The sequence below is a fragment of the Hyalella azteca genome, unplaced genomic scaffold (assembly GCF_000764305.2).
Source record: "Hyalella azteca isolate HAZT.00-mixed unplaced genomic scaffold, Hazt_2.0.2 contig12899, whole genome shotgun sequence".
Taxonomy (NCBI): Eukaryota; Metazoa; Arthropoda; class Malacostraca; order Amphipoda; family Hyalellidae; genus Hyalella; species Hyalella azteca.
In genome coordinates this window covers 14,309-26,822 of record NW_025942841.1, presented here as the reverse complement: position 1 = coordinate 26,822, position 12,514 = coordinate 14,309, and the positions used below count along the sequence as shown (strand labels likewise).

Here is a 12,514-nt window from a genome sequence, read left to right as displayed (position 1 = left end):
AGAGGCTGCGGCCGTCGTAGAGGCTGCGGCCGTGTCGTAGAGGCTACGGGTGTCGTAGAGGCTACGGTTGTCGTAGAGGCTGCGGGTGTCGTAGAGGCTGCGGCCGTCGTATAGGCTACGGCCGTCGTAGAGGCTACGGTTGTCGTAGAGGCTGCGGGTGTCGCAGAGGCTGCGGCCGTCGTAGAGGCTGCGGCCGTGTCGTAGAGGCTACGGGTGTCGTAGAGGCTACGGTTGTCGTAGAGGCTGCGGGTGTCGTAGAGGCTGCGGCCGTCGTAGAGGCTGCGGCCGTGTCGTAGAGGCTACGGTTGTCGTAGAGGCTGCGGGTGTCGTAGAGGCTGCGGCCGTGTCGTAGAGGCTACGGGTGTCGTAGAGGCATCGGTTGTCGAAGAGGCTACGGGTGTCGTAGTGGCTGCGGCCGTATCGTAGAGGCTGTGGGTGTCGTAGTGGCTGCGGCCGTATCGTAGAGGCTGTGGGTGTCGTAGAGGCTGCGGACGTCGTAAAGGATGCGGCAGTCGTAGAGGCTACGGCAGTCGTAGAGGCTACTGTCGTTGGGGTTACGACGATCATAGAAGATATGATGGCCGGGATAAATACACCTCCTCAAGGATACGTCCGTCGTAAGCTTTACGATTGCATATATAATACAACGCTCGTTATTTCTAGATAGTCGACGACGCTACGACGACGCAAGTAACGACACGTTCTTGTTCTGACGTCCAGCGCATCACACGTCGCCTGGCAAAACACTGAGCGTTAAGAAGACGTCACGAAGAGCAAATAACGCGCCAATCACTTCCTGGAATGATCAAATCATTATTTATATCGCTGCATGTCATTATTCTTATTATCACAGGTAATCATTACTTGTATCGCTGTATGAAGAGGATGTGGCAGAAAAGTTATAAGTTTGGGAGGTGCTATGCAGAGAAGGAAGGAACTCAATTATGGAGGTAATGGAGTTATGGAGGTAATGGAGTTATGGAGGTAATGGAGTTATGGAGGTAATGGAGTTATGGAGGTAATGGAGTTATGGAGGTGATGGAGTTATGGAGGTAATGGAGTTATGGAGGTGATGGAGTTATGGAGGTCATGGAGTTATGGAGGTGATGGAGTTATGGAGGTCATGGAGTTATGGAGGTGATGGAGTTATGGAAGTCATGGAGTTATAGAGGTCATGGAGTTATGGAGGTAATGGGGTTATGAAGGTAGTGGAGTCGCAGTGGTAATGGAATTGTGGAGGTAATGTAGCATCGGAAGTAATGAAGTAGCGGAGGTAATGGAACAGCTGATATAATGGAGCTGCGAGGGTAATGGAGTAGCGGAGGTAATGGAGCTACGAGGGAAATGGAGTAGCGGAGGTAATGGAGCTGCGAGGGTAATGGAGTAGCGGAGGTAATGGAGCTACGAGGGTAATGGAGTAGCGGAGGTAAGGGGCTCGACCAGCCCTAGGCACCGCCGCTTGTCGGCGCGCCACGATTGATCAAACAGTCGTAAAATGTTAATTGAATTTGCATGGCAAGAAAAAAAAGCGAGGAGCTCATGGGCAGAACTTTCATCGCTGAGCACACGGAGATGTGGCGCTCGTATCTGACGATAAGGCGATTATCTTGGCGGCCATAAACACGGACGACATCAGTCCCTGCGCCGTCCTTTTAGGCGAAACTTTAATGTCAACAGCAGTAAATAATACAGGTAACTTGTGTGGCTGTGTTGTGTGTGTGGCTGTGTTGTGTGTGTGGCTGTGTTGTGTGTGGCTGTGTTGTGTGTGGCTGTGTTGTGTGTGTGGCTGTGTTGTGTGTGGCTGTGTTTTGCAGGGGCTGCGTGTGTTGCAGGGGCTGCGTGTGTTGCAGGGGCTGCGTGTGTTGCAGGAGCTGCGTGTGTTGCAGGGGCTGCGTGTGTTGCAGCATGCTGCAGCCAAGGTGTAGCATGCTACGTGCTACAGTACATCAGGCTACAGTACAGCAGGCTACAGTACAGCAGGCTACAGTACAGCAGGCTACAGTACATCAGGCTACAGTACAGCAGGCTACAACAGCAGGCTACAGTACATCAGGCTACAGTACAGCATGCTACAACAGCAGGCTACAGTACAGCGTAGCTCTGAAGGCACTTCACAATGAGCCGCTATCAGTTCAATGCTTTTACTGACATCGTAAAAATAATCTGCAATAATGGGCGTACAATTCGTCACGGCCGCTAGCATTAATACGCATGTATATTCCTGTATAATGTATAAAATGTACAGTCCTGCATTATGTATTAGATGTATTGTTGTCGTCCATTATTTATGAAATCCATTATTTATGAAATTTGTTGCTGTCCTGTATTAAGCATGAGATGTATTGTCATGTATTATGTGTGAAATGTTTTCTTGTCTCGTATTATGTGTGGAAAAATATAGTCAAAATTTACGACCGTCATTAATCTTAAACGCTAAAATTAAAGACAATCCCACATCCCTGAATCCCGTTACAAAGTATCTCACTTCCCCCAATCTGTTTACAAGAAATTCGGCTTCCCAGAATTCCTTTACAACAGATCAGGCTTCCCCTATAATCTCGTTACAAAACATCCCTCTTTCCCATATCCCGTTTAAAAAATTCCGCTTTTTCGAATCCCGTTACAAAACATCCCGCTTCCCCGAATCACTTTACAAGAAATTCGGCTTCTCCGAATCTCGTTACAAAACATCCCTCTTTCCCATATCCCGTTTAAAAAATTCCGCTTTTTCGAATCCCGTTACAAAGATCATCCCGCTTCCCCGAGTCCCGTTACATAGAATCTCGTTTTCCTGAGTCACGTCATCAATTCCCAAACATTATAAATATGGTTTAGAGAACAGACCTACGCAAACGCAACGCATGCAACATTGGATTAACACACGAGTGACACGACTCATATACAGCAAAGTTTGAAATAAATTCGAATTTTTAATTCTTCGAACAACATTTAAATCTTGAAAGTCATAAATGGTTTTTGAATTTTCTTCAATCGAAAATGGTTTTTGAATTTTTATCGATAAAAATGTAAAATTCATCCTTCTTTCACAATGCCTCGTAACTTCTTCAAAAGATATTTCCGTGTCTCGATAACATCCCGCCATGATTATCATCTTGATAACGCGTGATATTCACAGCGCGTATCTGCAATACTTCTCCTTGCGGAAAAATTACCGGGAACTAAGGTAATATTTTATGGGTTAGTAGGAATCTTGGAACCGCTCCGTAAGGTTCCATCCATAACATTATTTTCCATGTAGCTGCACCGTGACTCCTGTTAACCGTATACGTCACTACAACGCAATTAACGTCACTGCACCATTGCTGATGGTATCTTAACAAGTCACTGCACCATTACCCACGGTATCCCAACAAGTCAGTGCACCATTACCCCCGGTATCCCAACAAGTCAGTGCACCATTACCCCCGGTATCCCAACAAGTCAGTGCACCATTACCCCCGGTATCCCAACAAGTCGCTGTAGTCGCCTGGTCCATTATACCCACGGTATCCCAACAAGTCAGTGCACAATTACCCACAGTATCCCAAAAGTTACTATGACTCACCGTATCGTTTTGGTATGCGGTGACTGCAATGAACTCGCAGACAGATATCCTGTAGGAGGCGACGAGTTTCTCGAGGTTGTCATCCACGCGGTGGATGTTGAGGTAGGGCACGTAGCGGTGCAGGCTGTTCAGCCACACCAACACCTCCTTCCTGTCGTCGTCACCAGCCTGCGCACGCCCTTCGTGTTATGATCTACACTTTTGTGGTCCTCATATAATAAGCTTTGCCGTCCTAGTAATGAATCTAATATCAATAGCTTTGCCGACCTAAAATCAATGGCTATGCCGACCTAATATCAATACATTGGCCGTTCTAGTATTGAACCTAATATTAATAGCTTTACTGACTAAATGTCAACAGGTTTGCGGACCTATAGTATTAAACTTAATAACAATAGCTTTGCCGTTCTAATATCAAAAGCTCTGACGTCTCAATATCGATGAACTTAACGATATGATGGCGGTCCAAAGCTAACCTTATGGTGAGAAATTCGTGACTTGGATCACAATTTAGTCTGACAAAAAAATATTAACGTTCATTTGTGGTGCTAACGTCAGTGATTACTGCATGCCACACAAGAGACACATAGAAGCCACGTGCACTTAACAAACACGCAACATACATGTCATTAACACGCCACACACATGCCACACACACGCCACATACACGTCACATACACGCCACACACCTTCTTCTTGTGGCCGCCGTTGTTGGTGAGCTTGACGCCGGAGTAGGAGACGCTGCCCCCCATGAGGCGGTCCCCGAAGTTGGGGCTACTGGCGTGCGCGTAGCTCTTGGGGGGCGGAGGGGGCTCCGGCCGCCCCCCCTGCATCCACTCACCGTTGACGTACTTGTACCTGCAGGACGATGATAACCTTAAATGCTTTTATGAAAAATAATTTAAGTTAAGGAGATAAATTTTATGTTCGGCTGCGCCTAATAGGTAAACTGGTCGTTAAATCATCGCGATTTCGACAGGTGTTATCATGATGTTAGAAAACCGTTGTTGTTAAAGAAATATTAAGAAGAAATTTTATCAACTTTTTAAATTACCTCAACGGTCTTGTTCATTTGACGAAGCCTAAGCTTAATCAAACGAAAACATACAGATTATGTGGTTTTATTCCGTGGTTTAGCTAAAAATAAAACGTGGTCTTACGTGTTTAAATTAATTCTGATCATATTTTTTTTCGTTAAAGACCATGTAGAAAACATTTTTAGCACGTGATTTTTTCAGTAATTATAATTTATAAAATCATTTGTAAATGATTCTAGACCATTTCTAATCGTATTTAAAATATGTTTAAGCCCAATGTAAAGTGGCAAATGAATGTTTTTAGAATGTGCTTTACACTTACATGTGCGAAATTCGAAACTCTTTTGCTACTGAACACATCTTCGAGAGACTGGCTCTGAAAATCGAGCATACATGCTGGACTGAAACATAATACATTCACTAGACTCACTAGACTCACTCACTAGTCTCACTCACTAGACTCACTAACTAGACTCACTGGACTCACTCACTAGTCTCACTCCCTAGACTCTGTCTCTTATACACATCTAGATGTGTATAAGAGACANACTCACTAGACTCACTCACTAGACTCACTCACTAGACTCACTCACTAGTCTCACTCACTAGACTCACTCACTAGTCTCACTCACTAGACTCACTAACTAGACTCACTAGTCTCACTCACTAGTCTTACTCACTAGACTCACTCACTAGTCTCACTCACTAGTCTCACTCACTAGTCTCACTCACTAGTCTCACTCACTAGACGAACCCACTAGACTCACTAGACACTCATCAACCCCCCTACCTGTGGTTGTCCAGTTGCCTGAAGGAGATGGAGAAGGCGTACAGGACGCGTGGCTGCAGTCCTCGCACGCGGAACTGCAGCTGCGGGAACATGCGTCTGCGGGCCGGTGAAAACGCTTCATACTCAAAGAAATAAGGAAAATTTGGTCCAATAATATATTGTCTCTGCCTGTGTCAACCTAACCCAGTTTTTTCAGAAAAAATACGTATCTGTGCTAGGGACAGAAACTGTTTCACTATTGGGACCATATGGTCCATTCATATTTTTAAATGTTCTATTGTGTTGTGCCTCTTATCACGTTGTTTTGGAACTGTTAAGCGTGAGCAGTGTTTAACGTACCGGGAACAGTGTTGAAAATATTATATAATTGAGGTTTGAAATTTAACCTACAGTGTAATTTATTCAAGATAGATGCAGTGTAACGTATTCATGGATACAGTGTAATGTATGAATGAATACAGTGTAATGTATTCATGACATTAACGTCATGACCAAGCCATATAATTTCCATTGAAACCTAAAACGACGTTTGATGCTCACCACAGGGTCCCGATAGAATTAAAAATCTATAGTACCAACTCCGATAAAATGACATTTATTAAAACTTAAATAGACTAGCAGTGCTTCGTCGTAGCTGTGCAGCGCCAGTACTAATAATACTTACTTAACGTGTACCACTATCATTATGTTCAATCCTTGCGTCATGCTGCGTACTAACAATAAGCTTGTGCAAGATTTAAGTTGAGGTGCAGAATAATATTGAAACATTAAATGCTAGTGTCGTGTTGACGACGCAGGAGGGCGCGTCTCGGCAGGACTGAACACTTCTGACGACGCGGCATGCGGCGCGCGCTGGGGCATGAGGCTCTCATATAGGGGGATCATTCCCCAGCGCACATCATTCCCCCACCTCACATCATTCCCCAGCGCATATCATTCCCCGGCGGCAGGATAATTGCGCCAGAATTGCTCTGAATTCAATTAATGTTCATAAATTGAGACGGAAATTACGCTGCCAGCTTGGTTTCAGCCCTCAGCTTCACATTCTGGCATCGTTATATTGCAAATTAATGACAAATGTATAGAAAACGCATGAGAACTCCGTAGCAAATGCATGTTGATGTAATAAAATGAATTAATTTACTCAAAAGTGTATGCATGGGCAGCGAGTGAGAACTCATTTGGAAAGGAATGTTAATGCGGTAAAATTTATGGAAATAAGTGAAAAGTTTTTGCCAAGGAAAATTTAAAAGAAATGAGTGTTCCTAGACTGACTTACTAGCGCTAGGAAGTCAGTCTGCTGAAGATAGTGCAATTAATGCATAATGTAGTTGTAATATACATTGTATTACGCATCATATTTTCCTCATCTTGGAATTTCAGAGCCGGAGACCCGCAGATTCTTCAGGTGACCGCATCGCCAGAGATTCTCGAACTGACCGTAAACCTTCACTTCCGTCCACGCACTTGTGGCTTCTGGTCCGCATTGCACTCAGAAGAATAAATTTGTCATGTTGTCCAAATAGTGACACACTTTCAACACGTAACACTAGTACGCCCTTTTGCCTGAGGAAAACTGGGTCAGGATGACTCACAGAGCGCATAAAATGCATCGCATTTTTCTCTTCTCCGTGTGCGCTCATCTCCCACGCGGGGCTCGCGTCATGCATGGCGCACCTCACTGAGATAAGTGGGGAGGTTAGGGTTCAATGGGGAAGTATATGAGACTTTAAGAAACTGTACATCCACATTATTCAAGTTTGATTATAATAACATTGCAGCTCACGATCGCAGAACATGCGTCTTTGTATCGGTAACTCGGATGATTGAGCCGGGCCTTTGTGGCAAGTTACATGTCGCCAGTGGCAACCCTGCCACGACATTGCCACTGCCAGTTACATGTTGCCAGTGGCAACGCTGCCACGAGATTACCACTGCCAGTTACATCTTGCCAGTGGCAACGCTGCCACGAGATTATCATGCACCGCCAGTTACATCTTGCCAGTGGCAACCCTGCCACGAGATTACCACTGCCAGTTACATGTCGCCAGTAGCGCTGTATGTCACACCGAGTATCACTCTCGGTTGAGCTACTCTGGGTAATTCATGAGCTGTTACTCTAATAGTTACTTACGAGTTAGTTACTCCGGGTAACTTGAGATTATTACTCGAAGCAAGACTTCTGTCGGAAGTTGGTTGCGTTGACCGCATATTAGGTTTGAGTCTCCGTCTACCGGCCGCTGTGGTGCTGACCTCGTCTTCCGTGCCACAAACATCCCGAGACTTCGACTGTCTCCACGCCCTCATTACTGGTTGGCCGCGCACCAATCAGCCAATTATCATTTAATTATCAGCTGGCAATCCCATTATAAATGATTGGCCGCGAAACAATCAGTCAATTACCATTTAATTATCAGCTGACAATCCCGTTATAAATGATTGGCCGCACATCAATCAGCCGATTCTCTATAAAGAAACGTCAACTTGATCAGTCGCTTTCACGCATAAACGCTACTGATCAACTTGATAAGCTAAGCGATTATTTTGGAATGAAATTTAATTGCATTACATGTTTATTTTACACATCATGAACATGATGTGAGCTACAGTCCCTGCCATGACACGCACATGTCATGAACTGCGAGAAATTCCTAATTTCTCACCGTAAATTTGTACATAGATTCTAGGTTACCTTCATGTTCCGTTTTACTGATTTCATTTGTAGAATAAGCAGGTATTCGAAGTCAGCGATTCTGTAGCGGGCCTCAGGAGTCGTAAAAAAACAGCGGAGTGAGAAGTTTGTCGATATGAATTCTTAAATGTATATCTAAGTCAGCCGGTGTCGATCCAATATTTCAGTGCTGTTCAGATTCAATTTAAGATACTCTCACGATTAATCCAAGTAAGTCGTCATCTCCAAAGACTTGCAACTGACTGGCATCTAAGTATCTCTACACTGAAACAATTCCGTGTGTTAGGTGCAGTTAGCTCAAGTAGCTAGATAGCTCAATGTGGCTAAACGAATTAGTACGAAACGTTCGTTCGCCGCTTTCGTAACAGCTATCTGAAAATTTCGCTCAGCCACAGCCGCTTGGCGGATGACTTAGCTTCGAAAGAGCCCTTATAGTAGCTTCAAATAAGCGCTGAAAGTAGCCTCGCCGGCTGGCTGAATGGCGTTTTACGCGCCTGTGCCAACTCATTTTAGGACAAGCCGGGATAGACACTTCGGTGCGTAGTTTTAACGCAGCGATTTGTTTCAGTGTAATCTCTTGCTGTAACCCTGTTTCCCTATATTTTTGTTTGAATGAATGTCGTTTAAATTTCAATTTTGTTTATTTTTGCACTATTCAAGTCATTCTTCCTTCTGTGGGAAGTTGGACATAGGTTAAGACTCAAATTCAAGACGTAAATTCAACAATTACTCATCAAATCTAAACCTAAAGTTAATTAATTAAATTTCTATGTAGGTCTTCTTCGCTCTGAAAGTGCGGTTACTTAGTACCTACTATGCTCGCGAAGTTCACTGCTATTAAATCTTAAGATTAAGTCTATTTCTAACTTTAAAAAGCATTTAAACCTCTTACTATTCTTCCTATTTTTTTCTCGTCCAACTTTCCACCCCTTCAACTGATTTCTACTATTTTCTTCCAACTACAAGTGTTCAACCACACTGGGCAATAAAACCTCAGGTTGGTAGGTTCTTCATTAAATTACCTGTTATCTGGTGTCCTATATTTGAATCTTATTTTCAGCGCTAAATTTGTCTATTCTTAATAAAAGTCCTTTTCTTCAACAGTATCCAGTTATCCCGTTTCAGCGATTGGACTGCTTATCTAAACTAGTTTTAACGTCACCCTTTCGTCACCCATGTTTTCCGATGAATCACCTGCTACAAACCTTTGAAGCAAACATTGAAGCATTTATTTGCATTAAATTCAATTTGAGTATCCGGCAGACGAAAATGATGTATGTGTTCGTACCTTTGATGAGCACTTTTGACTAAGTTTCATCTCAAGTAAACATGAATGCTCATACGAACTTTGTTGGTTATACTTTAAATAAAAGTTCCCAGAATTATCATTTCTTTACTTTAGCTTCCTCGATTGTGTGAAATTGTCACAGAACATGATTCGAAGTCATCGCCCGACACACTCATATCTATGCTATATGTGAAGTCATGATGTGCTTCATGACAAATCATGATGTGCTGTTTGACAAGTCATGATGTGCTCCATGACAAGTCATGATGTGCTGTTTGACAAGTCATGATGTGCTCCATGACAAGTCATGATGTGCTGTTTGACAAGTCATGATGTGCTCTACGACAAGTCATGATGTGCTACATGACAAGTCATGATGTGCTCTATGACAAGTCCTGATATGCTCCATGACAAGTCATGATGTGCTATATTACAAGTCATGATGTGCTCCATGATAAGTCATGATGTGCTCCATGACAAGTCCCGATGTGCCCACCTCGTCATCACGCTCACTATAATATTTGTCCAGAGTCAACTCTTGTCACCTCGTCGCTGTGGCAACATTCGAGCAATATTCTGGATAGCCTGCCACAAACCAGGACAACGTCAATGGCCCACAAAAACTCTCGGCACAAACAAAGTGCGCTTGTGTTTACCTCTCATTTGTGTTGATGCTTCAATCTCTCTCTGATGATGGTTCAGGGCTAATACTACGCAATATTGCTGTACGGATTTAATATTAGCTGAAAAACGGAGCTGCAATATCGACTGAATAATTCAACAGTAATATCGACTGTAAATGTGACTGTGGAATCGACTGAATAATGTGGCTGTATTATATACTGTATAAAATTAAGCAGTAATAATGACTGTACAATATGCTGCTGATATTCTCTACTGTATAATGCAGCGATAATATCTACTCTACAGGGTGTCCCAAAAAAACGATACTCAACTTTGAATGGCTGTAACTCAAAAAGTAATGAAGTTAAAAATTTTTGGAAGGTCAAGATATGTTCCCTATGTTTTTCTCCATCTCTCCATCAAAAATCAGACAGATCGATGTAGCCATAAGCGTTTGATAGAACTTTCAGTGACATGTGCTAAAATTGTGCTTGCGCAAAGTTTTAGTAAGATCATTTTGCATAATCATTTCGTTGTCTTGACATGTTTTCTTTTCGCTGTTTTATTTTTTGTATCTTTGGTGAGACAAAAACATGGCAATCTTTGGTGAGAGACAATCATGACAATCTTTGGTGAGACACAATCATGGCAATCTTTGGTGAGAGACAATCATGACAATCTTTGGTGAGACACAATCATGGCAATCTTTGGTGAGAGACAATCATGACAATCTTTGGTGAGACACAATCATGGCAATCTTTGGTGAGAGACAATCATGACAATCTTTGGTGAGACTCAATCATGCATGATTTGGTAATACTCAATCATCTTTGATAAGACTCAATGCAATGATAATATCTACTCTAAATAGCAGCGATAATATCTATTCAGTATAATGCATCGGCAAGCTTTGCAACACAACACTCACAGCAGCTCTACACCCCAGCGCTCGTATATATCAGCTCATCGTGCTAAGTGCCACAAACTACGCTACGTGCCACAATTTATTTTAAATAAGTCATATTACGTTTAAACTAATTGATTTGATGGATACGCCGCCCGGGTGGCGGCCGCTACAAGCTTTGTTCCATGAGATCCAACATGGCGAGATGTCGCCTCTTACCTGCCGGACTTGGTGACGATCATTTCGTTGCGCACGCTGTGGAACATCCGCCACAGCTCCTCGTTCTCGAGCTCCACTTCGATGTTCAAGGCTTCGTCGGTACCTTTCTCCTCGAGGGTTAGGGCCTTGGCCGCCATGCTTCGGGATAACATTACGAGCCGAGAGGAGTCTCCTTCGAAGGAGCTACTTGGGTCCAGCATGGCTGGGGAGGACATGGGGCTTCTGACAGGAGCTTCCTCGGTGGTGGAGGGTGTTGAGGAAGCCTGCTGGGTAAGAGCAGGTCTTCCTGAAGAAGGTTCCCCTTCAGAAACGGAGAATGAAGGCGATGTGTACTCGTAGTGAAGTCTGTTGTTGAAACAGGAGTTGCTGTTGGATGGGAAGTCCGGGGTCTGGCGGGGATGAGGGGACACTCCCTCCATTGGGGATGTGCTGGGCAGAACAGAACTACTGCCGGTGTACAGGGGACCGGGGGGAGTGGCACTGCTCCCGAACGACATTTGTTATCCAGCTGAATCTTCGATATTAAGTTGTTTAGTTTTTACCGTACGTTTCTATCAAAAGGTTAAATCGTTGTTGCAAATTTTAACGGTGCAGTCAACTGAACGCTGGCATATTATGTACATGCCTACATGATCGACATGTCGGCGCACTGTGAACTGTCATAAGTGAACTTTACAAGCAGCATTAATATGAGCTAATGAAAAACAAAATATGTGAGCATTGCACAAGAACCTCGGAAACCTAATAAATAAATTCAATAGTCCAGAGCTAGCGCTCCTTTCCGTGACGTGCTGTACAATCTACGCATATACTTTTTAGGACTTGTCTCAGTTTTGATTAACTTTGTACGGAAACACTGAATAGTTTGTTGTCAATTTTTCCTTAATTATTGCCATTTTCTCAAAAATTGTCAGCTATGATCCATGTTGAACTTTAGCATAAGTTTAAACTCAGTGATCTATATTTTTCGGATTAAATTTGGAATCTTGTTAACTATGAACCAGAAAACTTGAGCAGAACTATTAAGAAGAAATTTGGAGACAATTCACTATTTACTGATTAAAGAGCAGGTGTAGGCCAGCGCTCTTACGTTCACATCACGACTGTAGGAATTGAGCACAAAGCTTCGACATTCAATTGCACCTCATATACATAACTTTTATGGCCTTATTTTATGACACCGGAGCCAATGACAAGTGTTGCCGCGACGCAGGTCCGCCCCCGCCGCCCCATTGGCTGGTGACATCAGAGGCTGCGGTGCCCCACCATCGTCCTGACTCTTCCGTTATACTCCAACGCTGTGTCCCGATCTCTTCCGTTATANCGGTCCCTTCTATTTTCTCCAACGCTGTGTCCCGGTCTCTTCCGTTAGACTCCAACGCTGTGTCCCGGTCT

At 43.6% G+C, this 12,514-nt stretch overlaps 1 protein-coding gene across 1 annotated transcript in view; it reads right to left on the bottom strand.

The window, feature by feature from the left end:
• Positions 1 to 12,209, bottom strand: part of LOC108666078 (optomotor-blind protein) — a 16,892-nt gene extending 4,683 nt beyond the window's left edge. Inside the window, exons 1-4 of the mRNA XM_018152890.2 lie at positions 11,120 to 12,209; positions 5,393 to 5,488; positions 4,255 to 4,423; positions 3,566 to 3,733 (exon numbers count right to left, since the gene is read on the bottom strand). Of these exons, the coding sequence (XP_018008379.1) occupies positions 3,566 to 3,733; positions 4,255 to 4,423; positions 5,393 to 5,488; positions 11,120 to 11,616 (930 nt within the window). The 5' untranslated portion in view covers positions 11,617 to 12,209. The remainder of the gene's footprint in view (positions 1 to 3,565; positions 3,734 to 4,254; positions 4,424 to 5,392; positions 5,489 to 11,119) is intronic.
• Positions 12,210 to 12,514: the final 305 nt, after the last annotated feature.